The sequence below is a fragment of the Pelmatolapia mariae genome, linkage group LG23, assembly GCF_036321145.2.
Source record: "Pelmatolapia mariae isolate MD_Pm_ZW linkage group LG23, Pm_UMD_F_2, whole genome shotgun sequence".
Taxonomy (NCBI): domain Eukaryota; kingdom Metazoa; phylum Chordata; class Actinopteri; order Cichliformes; family Cichlidae; genus Pelmatolapia; species Pelmatolapia mariae.
In genome coordinates, this window is record NC_086246.1 from 31,715,799 (window position 1) to 31,737,439 (window position 21,641).

Here is a 21,641-nt window from a genome sequence, read left to right on the forward strand (position 1 = left end):
TTACTAGCAGGTGGATATTTTTATCAGGCTTTTCTGAATCAGATGTTTAATATTAAAATTATTAAAAACAACAATAAAAATAAAAACCTTCATTAATCATCAGTTCAGCATCATTTAGAGGTAATTTTGGTAGTTGGCTGGTTTTCTTGGCATTCTGATGGTGAAGGAAAACCAAGAAGTCAAGGGAACGGGACTAAAAATTGTGTAGACAACTTTAAGAAAACCAATTATCATGAGGTTAATCAGAAAAAAAGGCTTCAGTTTGCTAGGGAACATACATAGACCGGACTCTCAAGCAATGGAAAATGTCATGGCGTTTGATGAGTTCACATTTAGCCTGTTCCAGAGGTATGGGTGCATAAAGGTACGATGAGAGGTGGATGAAGTGAGGCACCCATCACACCTGGCGCCTAATGTACAAATCTAAGTGGGCAACAATATTATCTGTGGTTGCATCAGTTGGTCAGGTCAAGGTTCAGTGACATTATGTGCACAAAAAATGACGTCAGCTGACTATCGGACTGAATAATCAACAGTTTTTTTCCCCTGATGGCGCGGGCATCTTCCCAGAAAACAATGGCAGGATTCATCGGGCTCACACTGAGTGTTTCAGGGAGCATGTGACATCATTTTTTATTTTATTTATTTTTTTAAACATGATTTGGCCGGCACAGAGTTCAGTCCTTAACCCTACTGAGAATCTTTGGGATGTGCTGTAGAAGTCTTTATACAACAGTCTTACTCATCATCTGTTCATGTGTACACAATCCTGGTGAAAAATTATGCAATACTGGACTGAAGCTTATTGAAACGATGCCATGATGCACTTGTGTTGTCATCAAAGCTAAACATGGTCCAATATAATATTACACTGTCTGATTTTTTTTTTCTTGGTCATGCAGTATTTTAAAATGGTTCTGCATCTGATGAGTATTTTCATTTCCAATTTTCATTCAAGAACACAGAAGAGCCTTTCCATTTTTTGTACAATCAGCAAAAAAGAAAAGAAAAGAAAAACCCATTCACTTTACAGCAAAATTTCACATTTGAGAACATGAAAGCATCAGTTTTTTGCTTTGATTATGAACTGCAGTCACCTTCTTGATCAACTGTTGCTGCTCTGAAATGCGGCAAAGAAAAGCTGAGACTCTTTGCACACTTTTTCACTATTTCTGCACTTGCAATAATGAGACCAGTGCCTGATTTTTATCTCTTTTAACTGTTCCTTTCGGATCCAATTATTGCTTCGGTAATTTGAAAATATTGTTGCTGTAGATTGGTACACATGTGCGTTTTAGTTTGTGTTTAAATGAAGGTGAGACTTCATTTTTATGAAAAATGAATCAAACCAGGGAAAAAGAGGAATGAGTGAGTGGTGAGCCGAGGGCTAATTCAATTAGAGAGAGAGGGAGAGAGAGGGGATGTGAAAGGATGGGAAGCAAGTCTCTCTCTAATCTTTTTCATCTGGAAGCGGGGGATTAAAGTTCAAGGACGGCAAGAGGAGGAGTGTGTGAATTAATGATCTCCACTAAGAAAAAGAGTGAGTGAGGCAGAACAATGCTCAGCGGAGGAGGATGAATGGATGAATGTGTGAAAACGTCCAAGTGTATTTCGGTGTAAATGTCTGTGTTCATAATGTCAAACTAAAATCTAAAAAACTAAAAGATTTTATTTTAGCCTGACATCAAAAAGATAAAAAAACAACAACAACATTTATTTTTAAAGCATTTTGATGCAACAATCCAGAAGCCACTAATTCAGTGATGTTTTGTGCTTGTTCTTAGAGTTTATAATCAGAACTGAATTTACTGATGAGAATGACATTTAAAAAAACCACTGAAGACAGTTGGATAAAAATATAACGAAGAATAACTGGACTGGAAAACTAGACTTACATGTCAGAGAGGAAAACTGGACTCAGATTTTCATGTAAGAGAGGCAGCAGTTTAAGCAAAGATGCCAATTCTTCAGACAACAGGGACAGCAAGGCATTTCCAAATCAGCCAACAGACCTAATCTCTCTAACATGTCCTGGGTCTCCTACCAGTTGAACATCTCACCAAGGAGGCATCTACAGCTGGCTCTTTGTAATGAGCTTTCTTGTGGTCACTACTCACAGCTCATATTTATGTTTGAGGGCAAATCAACCAGTAAATCTACAGCATCTTCACCAATCTGTCTGTCAATGTCTTGCTCGAATCTTCCCTCAATTATGAACTTCTGAACAAAGTTATCAGCTTTACTTCATGTGAAACTTGCTGTCATCCTGGAGTGGGCTTCATCCTTTTCCAGCTGAGAACCTCAGAATTGAATGTGCTAATTATCGTTTCAGCCACTTCACACTCGGCTGCACACCACCTCAGTGTGAGCTAGAGGTCATGGCTCAGTAAATCCAACAAAACCACACAATCTACAAAAGCAGAGACAAAACTCTAAGACCACCAACCACTGCGGCTGTACAGGACCCAAATATCCTGTGACAACAAGCCCAATACCACATACCCTTTAATCTCTCCCCACGGGACACCTCAAGGCACATGGCTGAATACCTTCTCCAAGTCCACAACGAGGATGAAAACTGCATCTTTCCACCTAAAGTTGAGGATTGACCAATAGGTGAAATCTCACCTTGAGTATGCCCTGATGTAGACCTTCTCAGAGAAACTGAGGAGTGGGATCCTGCTGAAGGAGAACATCCTCTGGTCGCCTTTCTTAAGAAGAGAAACCTCTACCCCAGTCAGTCCAATAAACAGCTTTTGAATTACTTCAGAGACTTTAATGACAGAAATGTGTGAGTCATCCTCCCCAGACTACTTCCTCTGTGGATGACGTGTCAGTGGGTTTCAGGGGATCCTCAAATTATTCCTTTCCAACCATATCCACAGCTGAGGACAGCAGCACTCCACCCCCTCCACATAAACAGGAAACTACACATGAACAGGAAACAAATTCTCCAGAGTTGCCTGATGGGTTGCCAGAATCAATGCTGACCAGAAGTGTTGTTCAGTGGTTTCATCAAACTTCAGTTTTTGCTTCAACCACTGCCAAAACCCCACTCAAAGAGGAAAACTGGACTAAGATGGTAAAGGCACCAGTTGTACCTCTTTACTCTTAACTATCCTTTAAGTGCTTTTTACACTGCAAGACACACAACATGCAGTTTACTTGCCACATGCACACGGGCACACTGATGGAGGGAAACTGGACTAAAATACCTCTCAAGGGGAAAATGGACTACATTGTCCTCGAGGGAAACTAGCCAAAAATGGCCCCGATAAATAAATGGACTAAAATGTTACAAACTGAACTAAAGTCAATCAAATTTGCACGTATAACCAACAGTTGTGACTGCCTAATTTAAAACTGTTACCCACCTCTCCGTACACCTGTGCGTGTGTGTGTGTCTGCATTTTATTACCTCGTATCCCAGCCGGGCAGCTCGCTGTAGCAGCGTCTCTCCGGCGTTTTTGTTCACAATGAGCCGGCGCACCTCTGGAGGGACGGGACGGGCGTTGTGGGTGTGTTGTGGGGAAGGAGGTCGATGACTGGGCGAGCGAGATGAGTCTGACAGAGCGACCTGTGTGTATGTTTGGAGGAAAAAATGTGACATTTAAAGTGATTAACATGTGCTCGAGGTTTTTTTTTTTTATACCCACAAAACAATTAAACACACACAAAAACATGTGCTCACTTTCTTTCTACATCTGTCATTGCCACTCCCCCCCCCCCCTCGAAAGCAGACACGCAAACACGCACACACGCACAGCCCTACTTTTTCAGGCTCGGTTGAAAATAGCACTGTCACCACCTCTGCTCCCGCGACTCTGTTTTCGTGTGATTTGTGTGTGTGTGTGTGTGTGTGTGTGTTTTCCTTTGTAAGTGTGTGTGTGAAGCCTGAGGCTGATGACAGAAAGCTCAGGAGGAGATGGAGGAGGAGAAGGAGGAAGAGGAGGAGGGAGTGATGGTTTGTCTTAAAGTAAAAGACAGAGCAAAGGAGGAACAAATTAGGATTCTCTCTCCCTCTCCTCGCTGTTGGCATGCCTCTCTCGCCTCTCTCCCCACTGTTCCCCTTCATGTGTTTCCTCTTTATCTTGTTTCCTCAGGCGTGTTGTTGTGCGTTGTTGCCACTCAGGATCACACTTTGACTCTAATGCACAACAAAGAAAAGCTTTAGCAGGATTAGTAACGTCTTTTTTCTTGTGTGGGGTTCCACGTGGTGTCATTTTAGGTCCTCATGTGTTCTTGATGATCAGTTCTCTGCACAACTTTTTGGACTTGGAGAACTTGCTGCAGTTCCTGTGTGAATTTTTTCACATCATCTCATAAAATTAGATAATTTTTTGAGCTCAGGGTTCTGGCTTCACATTTGGTTAATATGTTATTAGTTTTAAGGTGGTATTTACAAGGTTTTTTGGACCACTGTTATATAGATTTTAACTTGGTTTTCAACTGGTTTTGAAAGGGTTTTAATCTGGTTTTGGACTAAATATTGGAACTGGTTTTGAGCTTATTTTACTACTTTTAGACTTTTGAACATGTACAGTATTCAGTGTTGGGGAGTAACGGAAAACATGTACCGCCGTTACGTATTTAAAATACAAAATATGAGTAACTGTATTCCGTTACAATTACCGTTTAAAAAGGTGGTATTTAGAATACAGTTACTTTTTTGAAATAAATGGATTACACGGCGGTATTTTCCTGTTTTATACTGTCGCGGGTCAGGACTGTTTGGGTTTTGTTTGACAGCTATGTTCTGTTGTTCCAGGCGGCAGCATTACGGTTGCCATGGTTACAGGGTGACGCGCGCTTTCTCTGCGACAGTGTGTTTCCTGGGTGAGAGAGCGCGTATTTGTTGTTGTTGTTGTGCTAAGCTAATAGGCCGAATGCTACAGGCATAGCCCTAAAGGATGTAGCCTCATGGGCAGTGTAGTCCGTGCTGCAGGGAGAATGGACTGCCATACCCGTTATGTGTCTGTGAGCGCGAGGAGGGAGAAAAAGGAGAGTGGAAAAGTACGAGCTGTCATCGAGCAAAAACGGGAGATGGAAGCATATAAATATAATAATAACCACTGCAGCCAAGAAGAGTGCCTGACGAGCCCAGTTGTAAGTAAGCTATTAAGACTCGACTGTACACCGTGTTCGTGTTTTCCTCCGAAACAATAAGTTCCGTTGGAGCAGCCTTTCAACGCCTCTCTCTGTCTCAAACTTGACCCAGACAACAAAGTAAAGCTATTTTTCGGCTACGAGCCCGACACGGAACCCGCCATATTAGCCAGAGGTCCCTTTACTACGGTTCGGAGCCGCGGACCTTCAGTAATAGTAATAAATCACACAGCAATAGTACATTCATATAGTTGTAAAAAGCATGATACTATATTAAGTAATCCAAAGTATTCAGAATACGTTACTCTCATTGAGTAACGTAACGGAATACGTTACAAAATACATTTTGGGGCATGTATTCGGTATTCTGTAGTGGAATACATTTTAAAAGTAACCTTCCCAACACTGACAGTATTGGACTGATTTTAAACAAATTGTGATTTTGACCTTGGACTGGTTTCTGGGTTTAGAATAGATTTGCAGTTGTTTTGGAATTGTTCCAGAGTGTGTAGTGGACTGGCTGCAAATTTGATCTTGGAACTGGTTTCAAACTGGTTTTAGACACGGTCTGGACTAATTTTCGAAAAAAAATTTTAGTTTGGTTTTGGACTGATTCTGAATTTGACTTTGGACCAGGCTTTAGACGGCAGTGGATTTGGTCTTTGGCTCAAGATGTATTTGAGTCGTATTTTGGGGTTGGTTGTGGATTTTATCTTGGAATTGGATTTTGACCTACTTTTGAAGTCTTTGATGTCTTTTAAGCTTGTTTTAGACTGGTTGTACATACTACCATCTACCAACTTTAGCTTATTTGACTTACTATACTGTAATCATTTTGCTAAAAGAACATGCAACATCTGGCATTTTTGGTGTACTTTTTGAATCTTCTACACACCCACCAGCTAATTAATTACTCAGTTCACTGGATTGGACCCCAATTTGCATCCAGATGCCTTAATTGACCATGGCACAGATTCAACAAGGTGCTGGAAACATTCCTCAGAGATTTTGGTCCATGTTGACATGATAGCATTAAACAGTTACTGCAGATTTTTCAACTCCACACCCATGATGGAAATATCCCATTCCACCACAAAGCTGATCTATTGGATTAAGATCTGGTGATTGTGCAGGCAGTTTGAGCACAATGAACTTTTTTGTTCCATGCTCAAAAAACCTGATCATCTGAACTTTGAGACATGATGCGTTATCGTGCTGCTGGATATGGCCAGCACCAAGTCTCAGGTAGGCTATGGTGTTTAAACAATGCCCCACCAGTAAGGAGCCCAATATGTGCCAAGAAATGACTCCCCAACACATGCTGTTCGACATAAGCACAGTCAGATCCAATCAGCTGGATATTTTCTTCTTCTCCATCTTTAGGCTGCTCCTAAGGGATCATCTGCCTCCATCTCAGTCTTCCTCTAGCCTCTTCTTTTGTTGTACCAATCTTCTGCCTCTGTCCTCTTTCACTACATCCATGAATCTTCTCTGAGTTTTTCCTCTTTTCTTCCTGCCTGGCAGCTCCATCTCCATCCTTTGCTCTATATATCCACTATCCCTCCTCTGGACATGTCCAAACCATCTCAGCCTTGCTTCTCTGTCTCCAGAATGCTCAACCTCAGCAGCTCAACCGCAGATGTACTCATTTCTAATCTTGTCCAGTCTCTAATCTTGTCAATTAAAATCTAAACATCTTCAGCTCGGCCTCCTGTCTTTTCGTCAGTGCCATCATCTCCAAACCATACATCACAGCAATTCTTACTACCATCTTGTAAACATTCCCTTTCAGTCTTGCTGCTGTCCTTCTGTCACAAATCACCCCGCACACCTGTCTCCACCCACTCCACCCTCCCTGCACTCTCTTCTTCAGCTCTCTCATGCACTGTCTTTTACTTTGGATGGTTGACCCCAGGAATTTAAACTCATCAACTTTCACTACTTCTAATGTCTACTCTGACTACAGATCACAGTGTCATCTTCAAACATCACAGTCCATGGAGACTCCTGCCTGACCACATCTATCAGCCTGTCCATCATCACTGCAAACAACAAGGAGGTCAGAATTGGACGATTTGGCGAAAAAGCAAGATGACTTCTCTCTTTTGTATCGGCAGAGTAAACTGGATATAGCGGCAAACTGGGAAATCAGATCTAAACTAACAACGCAATTACTACTACTGCACAACACTACACAACTATCAGCCAACCAGAGGATACTGGTTCCTGCAAAGAGTTAATTATTTTGACATTAAGGTTCAAGGCTGTGAGTTCAACAAGTGTTCATCGCTCAGCAGCTCTGTGGCAGAACTGCCAGATTAATGAAAAACAAAACCAAGACCAACAAACACTAAACATTCACAATATTGGCAGAAGCAATTTGATAATGGTCCTAATATATTTACATTAACATTAATTGGTCACTTTAATAAATGACTATTTAAGAGGACATTTTCTTGATCTTTTTCCAGTGATGAAAAGTATTTTCTGTTGTATTTAAGCAGAAACAAACCTAAATATACAGAAATATATTCTGTACTTTTAATCAAATCAGAAGCAGGTAGAGCTGGATGAAAATGCAGCGCTGAGCTGCTGACGCCACCGCAACAGCCTCCACCGCTTAGCAGCCAGACGGTGTGTGCGTGTTAATGTTTTTGTGTGTGTCAGGGTGTTTGTGTGAGTGTGTAATGTGCGTGTGCAGGCGTCTGTCAAACGAAGCCGCTCGCCGCCACGCATCGGCAAACAGGATGCGAGCTTTGCCCTGGAGGTGTGTGTGTGTGTGTTTTCTAGCGCAGCAGACTCCAACAAGGAGGAGGAGGGCTGAGTGAGAAGAGAGAGAAAGTGTGTGCGTGTGTGAGCGTGTGTTTGTGTCCTCGCTGCCCGGAGGAAATCTCCGGTGCAGCAGCTGTCAAAACCACACAATCCTCCGCCCGCACACACACACACACAGTATGAACACACTCGCACACCAGCAGTACATGCGGAGAATATTATTCTTCCTTCATAACCTTCAATCACTCCATCCCTCCCTCCTTCCTTCGCTCGCTCTCTCCTTCAGTTTAATCTGCAGCGAATTGAATTACACGCGCATGCACACACACATACACGCAGACAGTAAAAACACACATACGTCCCTGCTGAGTTTTCCCAGTGAGCTCCAATCAGGACGATAATTGCAGCGATTAACAGAGACGGAAAAGAGACGAGAGGGAGGACAAACAACAAGACAGAAAAATAGAGCGTTGGAAAACCGTCCTGGCCCTTTCTGCAGAAATTATGCTTTTACTTGGACTTGTTGCCATCTTGTTTTAGTCATGTGCGACTCGTTTAGGTTTTGTCATTATACCAAGACAGTTTTATGGGTATCTTGAACTGGTTACTGGTTTTATGGGCATTTTAGCTTAGACTTCTCTTGAGGGTTAGGATGTCTCACACTTATCTCATAGACTTTGACTTCTAGCCATCGTATTTCAAACCTATAGGGATCATTTTGTCCAGAGAGACTGGTGGGTGTTGTGACCTGGACTTGTTTTTACCAAATATAAAACAACGGTTCCAGATGCCCTTTTCTTTTCGGTCCACAGAGGAGCACCTGATTTAGACACTTAGATTTTACCTTCAGCTGTGGTGTATTACTACAGATATAAAACGATATCAAGGAGTTAAACAAGCGCTCCCTCTTGACATCATCCCTCTGGGTGAGTGTGTGGGCGTTTGAGTCATTCTGAGTCACATCATTTGCATGTGTTACCATTTCTGCATTTAAGTAAACAAAAAAACCAAAAACAAACTCAATTTCTCCACATTTGTGTGCATTTGAAGGTTGGCAGTTTAAATCTAAGGTGGCCTGCTTGTCTCATTATTTTTATGTGTGATGGCAAAATAAAATGAATCACACTTTTCTATTTTCATATTTTGAGAGGAAATGAGTCAGAGGTCTTGTCCTCTATTCTTTTGATGTGGCCAGTAATCCCCTTGCTAATACGCAGCGGAAGAAATAGAGCACATAAACTAAGCATATACACAGATGACCTCTTGCACTTTCTCTCAGTTGCTCACAGTTCTATTCAAGGTGTCCTTCAAAAATCCATTCATTCTAAATAAATAATAAATAAATCACATTTTATAAGGAGAAAAAAACAAAAAAACTGACCTTCCCGTTCCTTTCTTCCTCATCACTTCCACCCTCATCTTGTCCCTCCTCCTTTGTTGCTTCTCCTCCGGTGTGTTTCGTCTTGCAGGGACGCTTGCCTTTCGGCTTGTCTGGGTCATCATCATGGCAGCGGAATGGATGGGGGTCAGGTGATGAAGAGAAAGAGGGAGGAAGAGAAGGCAAGGAAGGAAGGAAATTTGACACCTTGCGGCTCTCCTTCAACTTCTGATGCTTATCCTGAAGGTGGAAGGAAGTGAAGGTGGCAAAAGATGTGGGAGCCGGTTGCCGAGGTACAGAGCTGGATGGTTGCCGGGGTAGATGGGTAGGAGAAGAGGGATGGGGGGCCATGTGGAAAACTGAAAGAAAAGACAAATCAGGGATGAATTGTTTCTGGCCAAAACTTAAATTCTGGCAGAAATGATTCAAAATTATGATATTAATAATAAATTTTTTAAAAAGTCATCAGGTATCAACTTGTTTATCGTGGTGGAAATACTTGAACAATGACTAAAAGCATCATGTTAGGAGGTGTAAAATCACTGTTTTGGCTGTGAATAGAACGCATGTCCTGCAGGTATCTGGTCACTAATTAAAGTTACATTAAAATGCTGACGGTCACAGTGATTCCAATTTATCCAGAGATAAGAATGACTTTTTATCACAATCCATCTAACAGATATCTCAGTCTTGAATCAGAGGTTGTTAATTCTATTTTAGTTTTTATAAAACTAAATCCTGAAGTGCAATTTATATGATGCTAGGAGAAAATATTATGGATTCAGTAATCTAGAAACAAATTTGTAGGCGAAAGTACAACATCCTCTTCTCTCCAGGGGAACATCCTAGGCATCTCCAGGCCGGCAGAGCGATATAACCTCCAGTGTGTCCTGGGTCTTCTTCAGGGCCTCCTCCCAGTCGGACATGGCTGGGATATCTCACCCAGGAGGCATCCTTGTCAGATGTCCAAACTACCTCAATAGGCTCCTTTCGCTGTGGAAGAGTAGCAGCTCTATTCTGAGCTGCTCTCAAATGACTGAACTCTTCATCCTATCTCTAAGGGAGATGCTAGCCACCACAACCTGACTTTGGATAAGCCAAGATAATAGATGGATGGATGAGGGTTAAAGAGACAGGATGGCTTGTTTCTGACAGAGAATATATTGAAGACCTGAAGTTGTTGTGAAAAAGTGTTTGGTCCCTTCCTGATCTCCTATTTTTTATGTTTGTAACACTTAATTTTTTCAGATCATTAAACAAATTTAAATATTAGACAACGATAACACAAGCAAACACAAAATTCAGTTTCTAAACGAAGGTGTTTATTATTAAGGGGAAAAAAAATCCAAAACTACATGGCTCTGTGTGAAAAAGTGATTGCCCCCTAAACCTAATAACTGGTTAGACCACCCTTAACAGTGACAACTGCAATTCAAGTGTTTGTCATAACTGAGTCTTTTACAGCACTGTGGAGAATTTTTGACCTACTCATCTTTGCAGAATTATTGTAATTCAGTCAAAGTGGAGCGTTTTGGAGCATGAACCACCTTTTTAAGGTCATGCAACAGCATTTCAATCAGATTCAGGTCAGGACTTTGACTAGGCCACTCCAAATTCTTCAGTTTGTTCTTCTTAAGCCATTCAGAGATGGACTGAAGTGCACTTCATCTTGAGGTCATGAACAGATGCCTGGACATTTGCTTCTTAGGATGTTTTTGTAGACAGTAAAATTCCTGGTTCCATGAACCATGAATGTTGTTTCTTATGGAGGAGCCATGAACAGTGACTTTAACTGAGGCCTGCAATTCTTTGGATGTTGTTCTGGGGTCTTTTGTGACCTCTTGGATGAGTCCTCACTGCACTCTTGGGGTAATTTTGGTTGGCCAGCCACTCCAGGGAAGGTTCACCGCTGTTCCATGCTTTCGCCATTTGTGGATAATGGCTCTCACTGTGGTTCACTGGAATCCCACAGTTTTAGAAGTGGCTTTATAATATTTTCCAGACTGATAGATCACAATTACTTTTCTCATTTGTTCCTGAATTTCCTTGGATTATGGTTTGATGTCTAGCTTTTGAGGATCTTTTGGTCTATTCCACTTTGTCAAACAGGTCCTATTTAAGTTATTTCTTGATTGAGAACAGGTGTGGCAGTAAACAGGCCTGGGTATGGCTAGAAAAACGAAACTTCCAAAGATGTGATACACCACAGTTAATTTATTTTAGAACAATATGTCTGTGTTCTAAGATTTCTCAGGGCCTTGATGGAGATTTAGGCTGGATGGACATCAAGGATGATGATATCCCTTAGAAGTGCTGTGTTAGAGTTATGAATGAAAATGAGGACAGTTTAAAATACAGATCACACCAGATATGATAGAAAAATTAGTTCCATGGCTTTGTGTTAATGGTATTTTTTATCCAAGTTGCCAGCTGTCAACGTACGTCCAACCTACATGTGGACGTCACTTAAAAATTATATTCTGTTAATCGGAGTCAATACATTTTCAGGGTGACCTTAAAAATGGCCAATTTGTGCGACAAACTTAAACTTTTCTTGCAGCTTGTGATCATTCTCCTGTTTGCGCGAAGACTCTATTCATCGCCCAAAATGAGCCGCCGTCTGTCCTTCAGCCGGGGACGGGTTAGATAATAAGAGACAGAGCAAGAGAGAGCGTGAGAGAGGAACAAAGAAACACACAGCCTCCTCGCTTGAGTGGAGCAGCGAGCAAGCAGGCGTGCGAGCGAGCGAGTGAACGGGCGAACGAGGTAGCAAATAGTGGGGGAGGGGAGGAGAGAGAGAGTGCTTGCAATGTTTTCCATTGCAGACGCCTGGAGGAAACACTCACACAGAAAAACACACACATGCTGTGCCGTCTCACACGCTCACGCACACACACACAACCGCTAATGTGTAAATGCCACTGCATGCGCATGCACACAGACACACACACAGCCAGAGGTTGTTTCTGAGAGCCGGCGGGGAGTCACGCCGCTTCCATCTGCTGAATTATTTATCAGCCTGGACACACACAAACTCACACACACACAGACACACACACACATTTTATTCACCTACGTACTCATTCTCTGTGAATAGGATTAACATATACAGCACATAATGAGGGCGCACGTGAATGTGTGAAGCTACTAAACAGGAATTTATCATTTACTGGAAGCTAGTTTGCGCAGACACACAAAATTAGAGACACATGTAAAGACCCACACACATACAGGGCTAATACTAAGTGTGTGTGTCTGTGCGAATCCCTCTGGATGTGTCGCAGTAAAACAGCTCCTCATTTTAATCATCAAACTGCAGCATTCATTGTTTTCTCAAGCATGACATGATCATTATCTGGAATCACTGGCCACGCCCCTCTTGCAAACACCTGGTGCTTTCAGGTGCGACTGTGCATATCGATCAATTGTGGAAGAAAATTCTACAGTGTTCCCCAAGTTCCATTATCTCAGTTTTAAAAATCAGTGAACTGAATAAAACTAGGATTGAACATAGTCTTTATAGAACAGAATGGAGATGGCTATCTTTCAATATAGTTTAAAGTACACAGTAAATAGTAATTTTCCTTCAAATGCCCACGACCACACTCACTAGGAGAGGACACTGTTGCCTATAAATAATGTCACAACTGGTGACATTATCCCCAGGTCTAAAAAGTCATGAAATTGACCAACAAAGGTTTTTCTTGAGCTAGTGAAGAAGAAGAGCCTTACGAATAGAATTCAACAGGAGCGTTTCTATCACTTTGTATCTTCCTCACTTGGCTTCAGGTTACAATGAGAACTTTTTAGAGTTGGAGCTTTTAATCTTTTCGCTCCTTTTGACACAATGAAGTAGTGACTCTGCTCCAATTTCCCTCCCATTATCTGAACTCTCCAATGTATCTCATGGTGTTTTCACACCTTTGGTATTTAATCTGTTTTCCCCCTTGGCGCGGTTTGTTTGTGCAGGTGTGAACACAGTAATCGCACTGGGTCCAAAACAGCAGCACTGAGACCCTTTGCACAAGAGAGTTACCAGTTATGTTGCAAGTTTTTTTAAATATATTTTTTTGGCCTTTTTGACTGGCTTTATTGGATAAATACAGTGAATATAGACTGGAAAGCGGAGGGAAAGAGAGAGAGGATGACATGCAGCAAAGGGCCACGGGTCAGACCCGAACCCGGGCTGGCTGCTTTCAACCATGCGGAACATGGTCGCTCGTTCATCTGACTGAGCCAAACCGGCACCCTAGTATGTTGCAAGTTTGAGCTAAAAAACGTACTTTTATGCTTTGCATTCTAGAATACTGAATTGTACTATGATGTACAAAGTTGTGTACGGGCCAGCAACTAGCTGTGAGATGAACATGAATTCTGTGTTCTCCGATACTTCAGAAGACTGCAATGTGTTCCTGTATTTACTTTTGTTGCTCCCAACCCAGACATCTCAGTAATAAGCGGACTGAACATTCTCACGTATTTTATTGCGATGTATTTTGGTTAACTTGGAGTTCACTCTGATTTTTCTCTGTGTTAAAACAACCCAAACCACATGAAAAAAGCTACAAGGTTACAAACTCACCAACTGATTCAGACCAAAGTAAACAAACTATAGGTATGAAAATACCCTCAAAGAGTGATCCCAGATAAAGGTAGGGTGTCTGGTTGTCTGGTCTGGTACAACTCCCCTGTGGCTGTGAATGCAGCACTGGTCAATCTCATGGTCCACATTATCATCCTCTATAAACAAGATAAACTCTTTTGCTTGGGGCAGCAACTCTCCTGCATCATAGAAGAACTTATCTGCTCTTTTCCTGCAGAGAATTATGGACTCAGACTAGAAATGTTGACAGTCATACTAGCTGCTTCATACTCTGCTGCAGACGTCCCAGCGTGTGTCAAAAGTATGTTCTGAGGCCTACAGAACCAGACCATCTGCAAAAATCAGATGCTATTCTGAAGTTCCCAAAATGGACACTCTCCACTTCCCAGCTATGCCTGAGATCCTGTCCATGAATAACAGAAATGGCAACAAGGGACACCCTCTATGGAGTTTAACACCCACCAAGACATGCTTGATTTTATGTCAAGGCCTGCTTATACTGAGGTATAACCACAGGTAATTGTGACTCATGAAACCTGTAGTTATACAGTTAAGAGTACCTCTTACTTCACCTCGGAGAACCTGGAAAAAAATATTCTCCACATTTAAAAGACACATGCAGACTTGATAGTCAAACTCCCATGATCCTATGGGTAAAGAGCTTTTCCACTGTTCCAAGGTGGAATTTTTTCGAGAAGGAAAAGAGGGTCCAAGCTTCCTTTTCAGCTTTCTCCAACAGGCTGAACAGTGTGTTACCATGACAATTGAATCACATATGAGGGAACCCTTTTGCAAATGAGAACCACTATCTCTCCCAGCTACCTCATAGGTACTGTTCCAGATGTTCATGTATCCCTGAAAAGGTGTGTCAGTGAAGACTGCCCAACAATTTCTAGAGCTTTTAGGGGGAAACTTTTGCCCAGATATTCAGCAAGTTTTCAGTCTCTGCTTCCTTTGGTAAACTTGACCAACAAGAAGGAAGTTGTTGCAAGAAGGAAGGAGCTTTTCAAAGTACCCCTTCCACCACATGGCAGTATTCACAATGTGCACCAGCAACTCCCCGACCAAAAATACCAAGCCCTGCTTTCCATTCCTGAGTTTCTGAATGGTTTGCTGGAACCTCTTTGAGGCCAACAAAAAGTCCTTCTGTATAGCCTCTGTTTTTGTCACGGCAGCAGTCTTTCTCGACCCCAGGTATTGATGGTTTTTCAGGAGTCCCCTGGCCCAACAAAATTTGAAAGTACGCTTTCTACAGCCTGATGGCTTCTATTACCACCAACAACCATTAGTGGTTTCTTAGGTTACCACTAAGATTCGCACCAATGACTGTCCTACGGGCTGCTTCTTAAATAGAGTGTCAAGGCCCAGTCAGATTCCACGTTACCCCTTACATGCAGGAGGAGTTCTTATATGGCTTGAGTCTTGTTTAGAATGAGGCATTTATCATAAAAACAATATTAGTTTATTTTGAGTTTAATGACAGAAAGACATGTCAATAAAGTTGGGAAGTGCCTGAAAAATCATTGGTGCTATAAAGAAACAGTTGGAGGGGCATTGTTATTAAGTTAATTGACTACATATCATTAACACAACTGGGTATAAAAAGAGCATCCATGAGAGGCAGATTTCACCAATCTGTAAAAAACTGCAGTTATTAATAGTTTATCAATGTAAAATTGAAAAGAGTTGAAGATCTCTCATATAACATACACAATATCATCAAAAGATTCACTGAATTTGGAGGAATCTCTGTGTGTGAGGAAAAAGGCTTAAAATCAGTAATGAATGCTTCTGATCTTTGGGCTGTAAGGAAGCACTGCATTAAAAACAAAGATAATTCTGTCATGAAAACCACTTTATGGACTCAGGAACGCATCCAGAAATGGATAAAAAGAGTTCACCATGCCATCCACCATTGCAGGTTAAAGCTCTATCTTGCAAAGAAGCTTTATGTGAACATTATACAGAAATGGGCGAGAGCTCATTTAAAATTGAGGCAAAATGGAAAACTGTTCTGTGATCAGACACATTGAAATTGTTTTTTTTTTTTTTTTAAACATGGAACACACAGCATCCTCTGGACTAAAAGAAGGGGGACCATCTGGCTTGTTATCAGTGCTCAGTTCAAAAGCCTGCGTCTCTGATGGTATGGTGGCATATTAGGCCATCAGTGCTAAATGCAATAAACAGGTTTAGAGCAACATATGTTCCCATCTAGACAATGTCTTTATCAAAGAAGGCCTTGCATATATCTTCAAAGTACTTTAAGTCATTGGTAAAGTTAATCTTCTGGACAACAAAAACTGACATAACTTCAGTATTTACAGATTCATTCATACAGAGAAACAATCAGTGTGCCCAAAATCCTTGCAGTGCATGCTTTGGTAAATACAACTGCTCAGAGCTAACATTGTGTTCACTCCCAGCAAACTCCACGACAGTAGAACAGTAACCATAAGCAGCCAATGGCTGTTCAAATTAAACACCTAAATTATTTCATAAATCTGGTGTACCACAGGGTGCTCCATTTGGTCCATTCCTATTTTGATTTAAATGGATCACATTTAAATCAATGCTTTTAATTGTATCATCTTGACAAATCAAGTTCCTACAGCATACAAATGTGCTGCATTTGGGTTTATTTAAATTAATTACGTGTTGGTCTGCAATAATTCCAACTTGTTTCTCCTAAAAAGTAATAGCTTTACAGACCTTGTTATCAGCATCATTAGCATGTAGTAAATTTGCAGATTTTAGGCAAGCGCATGAAATCAGCAGAGACTTTGTAAGTCAGATGCACCAATACCACCACCACCACTAATGGCAGGTTTGGATTTAATTGAATTTATTTGGTTTGAGTTAAAGTGAATTTGACATCCTGAAGAGAACAAGCAGAGACTGCAAGTGCCACTCCGAGCAGCCTTCAACAAACAGAGCAAGAAGACAAGGAGGAGGAGGCTGCTAACACATTCCCTATGTATTACTGCGAGTGTGACAGCTCCATCTGGGAGATGTTAGACGGCTATTAGCACGCCACGAGGCCGCACGGGTTCATACACACACAGATTTACACACACGCTCACATACACATACGTCGTTGGTGTTATTCCACTCGTGTGCTCCGGCAATCACAGAGAGAGGAAAAAGAGCTGTGAGGGAGAGACGAGAGGGGGTGGAGGAGGAAATGGAGAGGTGGAGGACTGATGACAGCAGAGAGACGCAGAGAGAGATTTCATCAGCACGAGCAGCAACAGCAGCAGAGCTTTCTGCTCTGAACCCACAGCTCTGCCTTCAGAATAAAAGCTGTTAGAGGTCTGCCGCTGACACATAAATGTGTGCCTTGTGCAGCGTGGGTTAGAAGTGTGGTTTAATTAGTGAAACAAGTCCAAATCATCATGAAGCTTGACATGGGCTGTCAGCTTGTAGACATGTCTCTACTCATGTCTAAACACATTTTATTCTTTAGTTTCCAGTTTCACAGTACATTAAATTTTTTTTATTGTTCTTTAGTCGGATCCTGTATACACGTAGAATCATCTGAGGCAAAGCGTCAAGTTTAAAGAGCAAAATTTGAGGGTTTACCTCTCGTGCTATCCCTCCTCATAAATGTGGGCTCACACCAGCCTTCGCTGATGTCTGACCTCGCCCTGACGGATGGGATATCTGTTCTGAACTTCCTGTTGGCCTCTGCTGATCTCTGGCCAGTGGGAAGCCATTGGTTGAACTCCCCGGGTAGGCGGGGCTTGTTGAGCCGAAGGCCATTCAACTCGATGCAGACCTTCAGCTTCTTTACGTCTTCCAGAGATGCCTCTGTAATCAAGACCAGTGAGTCAGTAGGAGAAGACTCCAGCATCCCAACACAAAAAGATAAAATCACAGACATGAAGACTTTTTGAATTCTTACCGTTTGTGAATTTGGCTTTCTTGCTCGGATTTTCCGTCCCCTCCTCCACCTCCATCTCCTCCTCTCTGTCCTCCTCCCTCCCTCTCTTCAGCCGGCTGTTTATGATGCTGCTCTGATGGAAAGGCTCAAGGCTGAAGATACGCCGCCGACTTATCTCCATATTCAGATTCGAACCTGTGAGGCCTGGGCTGGACATCAGGGTGGAGGTGTTTCCCTGAAACAGTCCTCTGGATGGGGGGAAAAACCTTTGTTGTTGTTCTGTCTGTGAGCCAAAACTAGTGTTCTCTGTCTTTTTCTCCTGACCAGTTCCTCTTTCATGTTCATTCTTTTTCTCTTTCTCCATAAAGCTATCATTCTTCTCCTTGGGGATGGGAAGGTTGTCGGAGTTGCAACAAAGTGGCAAGACAGGGAGGTGGTTGTGAGGGCACAGAGAGTGTAAACCTGCATGAAAAACAAAAAAAAAACAAACAAAAAATGTGCATCTTAGTTTAGCACCACTATTCATGTACAGGGCCTGAATCTTAAAATGACCTTCTTTTAACCACTGAGGGAAGACACTAACTACTCCAAACACATTGGCATAATTTGTAATAGTTTGAAGACACTGATTTCAATAAGTGATTTAAAGAAGAAGAAGAATGCACAGAAAAGACAAACAGCTAAGATTTTTGGTGGCGCTCCATAAGCCAAATGAAAATAGTTGCATTCAGTGCCAACAGGCCTTGCATTATTAGTTACAACCAAAGACAACGACAGTTAGAGCTATGCATTCAGGTTGGTCAACTGGAGACAACTGTTGTCAGTCGGTTAGTATTATTTCCAGTTGTTTCTGGGGTGTTTTTTGCCATTTTACTTTGGAAATTTTATGGCCTGCCTCTTACAAAATGTGACTTGGTAAATAATTGATCTAAAAAAACCTCAACTGACACCATGCATTAAAAACTGGAAGTTAGACTTGGGCAATATTACAGTATATGTTTTCTTGTTGCTCTTAACTGAACCAAAACCTACACAGCTGTGTGCCCTCATCATTTAACAGCATATGTTATCCCAACTTCCTTTATTTATAGTCTGCAAGCAGAGGAGTCCTTCATCTTGCAGCTTAATTTCAGGGGTTTATCCAGCTGCTTTCTTATAATTTTATTTGAAACATTTTTAATCTTCCCCTGGACTCCACCACCACCGACCCAGATGGCATCCAGGACCTTCTGAAAAACCAGGGAAAAATTATGCCTTAACCTCATCTTCACCCTCAAGTGTCCTGATTTACCTCTTGCTTGTTTTTTGTCCCCATAAGGAAGCTGAGTCCTCACAAAGTGAGCAATACAAACACAGCTGCGTTCTGTTTTTCTGCTGAGCAGATCAAAGACAGGCGCCTTATACTCTCCCTCATCTTTTATGTCTCTCGCTCACTCTTTCCATCTTCATCTTCACATTTTCTCTTCTTCTCCTCATTCCTTTCTTTCTCTTCTGTCATCTTTTTTATTTTTCTTTCATCCTTTCTTTAATCATCCCGCCTCCCTATCTTTCTCCCTCCATATATTCCCATGCTCTCTCTTCTCTGAATCATCTGACTTGCCCTGCTTCCCGTTGCTTCCAGGCACATTATGCGCTATGGCAACGGGCCATCAAAGCAATCGTCATGGAAACGTTGTTGTCTGGCTGCGTGCACTAAAGACCGCCGCTTAGCACGCACACAGAGAATAAAACTGCCCTGAGAACAGCAGCGGCAGATTTGAGCAACTCTTGATTTTCCCGAAAACTTTTTAAGTTGCTGATTTGAATTTTGTCAAAAAATACTTTCAATATTTCTGAGATCCTTTGATTAGTTTAGGATTTCATTAAAAATCTTTTTTTGCAGCAGAGGTCAGCAATAATCTGACATAAAATCCCCCCCCCAAAAAAGTTGCCATATGTAAGGCAACACTATAATTTAAATGGAAAATGTTTGTATTCAAGGAAATGATTATTGCACAGTCACAAAGTCAGATATATTTATAAGTCATCCATGTTGGAAAAAGCCTCCTTTTTCCAACATGGAAAAAGGAGGCTTCTCCTAATCCTAAAATTAATCCCACATTGCCTATAAAGCAATAAAAGCACAACTGTACCACCTTTCTGACAAAGCCAGCAAAACTGAAAATGCAGTAAGGCAGTAAAAGCACAACAGTGTATAGATGTTCACTGGTCTTTTATTTATTTGCTCTGTAGAAGCATGAGCCTGAACTTGTGTGACAGATCGAGAGATACTGGCTGGATATAGTGGGGGTCACCTCAACATGTTGCACTGGTTCTGAAACCAATCTCCTAGACAGGGAATGGAGAGGGGATTTCCAAGGCTGAGAAGCAGCTACAAAGGGCAGGTTCACCTTTATTCCCTATGCGGGTCAGGGAACAAGCTCTGACTGTTGTTTTACTTGTGTGTCAAGCAACAGTAGGAGTACCCGAACCTTTACACAGTTCTTGGGTTGGGTGCTGGAGAGCGCACAATAGGTGATAACGGTGAAACCTGGAGGGGTTAGATTTGGAGAAACAGCCTGCCTGATCTGAACATGAGTGGTCTTCTGTGCTAACTACAGATGTGCAAAACAAACACGGTGTTCATGCATACGAGTGTTATTCAATACACATGGCACCAAGACACCTTTGGCTGCACATCAATAATCAATACTGTAATAGAATAATTGGCTTTGCATGGCTGGGCCCCTCGGATGAAGACAGGAGAAGAGCTGACAGCCGATTGCAACCTGGTGATGCTTTGCATCAAGTAACAACGGTGGAGGAGGATGCTGGAGAGGCCTGGTGTGCCCAGTTGTGTAGAAGGGATACATTGTACGTGTCTAGCAGAAGTCGTGGTCCAGAAGATCTTCAAATCCCACCAGAACATCAAAGACCAGCAACACCGAGTCCAAACAGGCCAGGTCTGCCTCTATGTTGCTAGGGTCTGTAGCAAGATGGTAGGTGCTTTCTGTAGCAGAAACCCCCAAACCCAATTAGGGACACCACAAGTTAAAAATGAGTCCTATCAAACTTATCTATCTTGTGGGGCTCTGGAAGAAGCTGACTACTACCAGCATACCAAGTGGAAAGTTGCTCTAGCAGTAGCTGAAGCAAATACATGGTTATGGAAGAAGTGGGGATCAGGTAGAGGACTTGATTGTAAGGGCAGAAGTTACTGGTTGCTGAAGTTTTCAAAGCACTCCTCTCTGGCAGGCCCCTGGGGCTGGATGATATTTGCCCTGAGGTCCTTAAAGCTCTGGCTGATGTGGGTTTTTCCTGGTTGACATGCTTGAAGCTGCGAGCCTACATTTGATCACATCCCTCAGGTGTTCTGTCCGAGTATGCTTTGGGAGAATGGGGTATCTGGCTCACGTTAAGGGCTTATAAGTTCCCTGTTCAGACTGTCAGACTCGGTGCTGGTGGATAAGGAGAACACTCCATTCTTATAACACAACCAAAGTTTGGCAGAGCCTTTGCAGAGCCTACCACGTTCCCTTTGTAACTGTCTGACACTGTTATCAGCATTCATACTTTTCTTCCCCTCACCCCTATCCATTTGGGGTAGATGGCTGTCCTGGTCTGAGCCTGGTTCTGCTGGCGGTGTTTTCCTATTGAAAAGGAGTTTTTCCTTCCCACCGTTGCCAATTATTAAAGATTTTTGTAGGTTTTTCGTTTGTTTGTACATTCCTTCTAGGAATTTGCTTACATATATGAGTTTTTATATTGAGACAATGACTGTACTCTTACCAATAAATAAACTGTAAAAAACAAAACAAAAAAAACTGCTAAAATGTTGAAAATGCTCAGGAGGAATCTATGGCACTGGTCAGGTCAACCACAATAGTCAGAGCCTGCACCAGCGCAGTGTGTAGTTACAA

The 21,641-nt window shown here is 42.0% G+C and overlaps 1 protein-coding gene across 1 annotated transcript in view; it reads right to left on the reverse strand.

Moving 5' to 3' along the window:
- The window catches only part of LOC134620309 (BCL-6 corepressor-like), a 68,082-nt gene that overhangs the window by 12,512 nt on the left and 33,929 nt on the right, over nt 1-21,641 (reverse strand). The window contains exons 5-8 of the mRNA XM_063466398.1: nt 17,764-18,204; nt 17,442-17,669; nt 9,260-9,615; nt 3,419-3,577 (exon numbers count right to left, since the gene is read on the reverse strand). Coding sequence (XP_063322468.1) covers nt 3,419-3,577; nt 9,260-9,615; nt 17,442-17,669; nt 17,764-18,204 — 1,184 coding nt within the window. The remainder of the gene's footprint in view (nt 1-3,418; nt 3,578-9,259; nt 9,616-17,441; nt 17,670-17,763; nt 18,205-21,641) is intronic.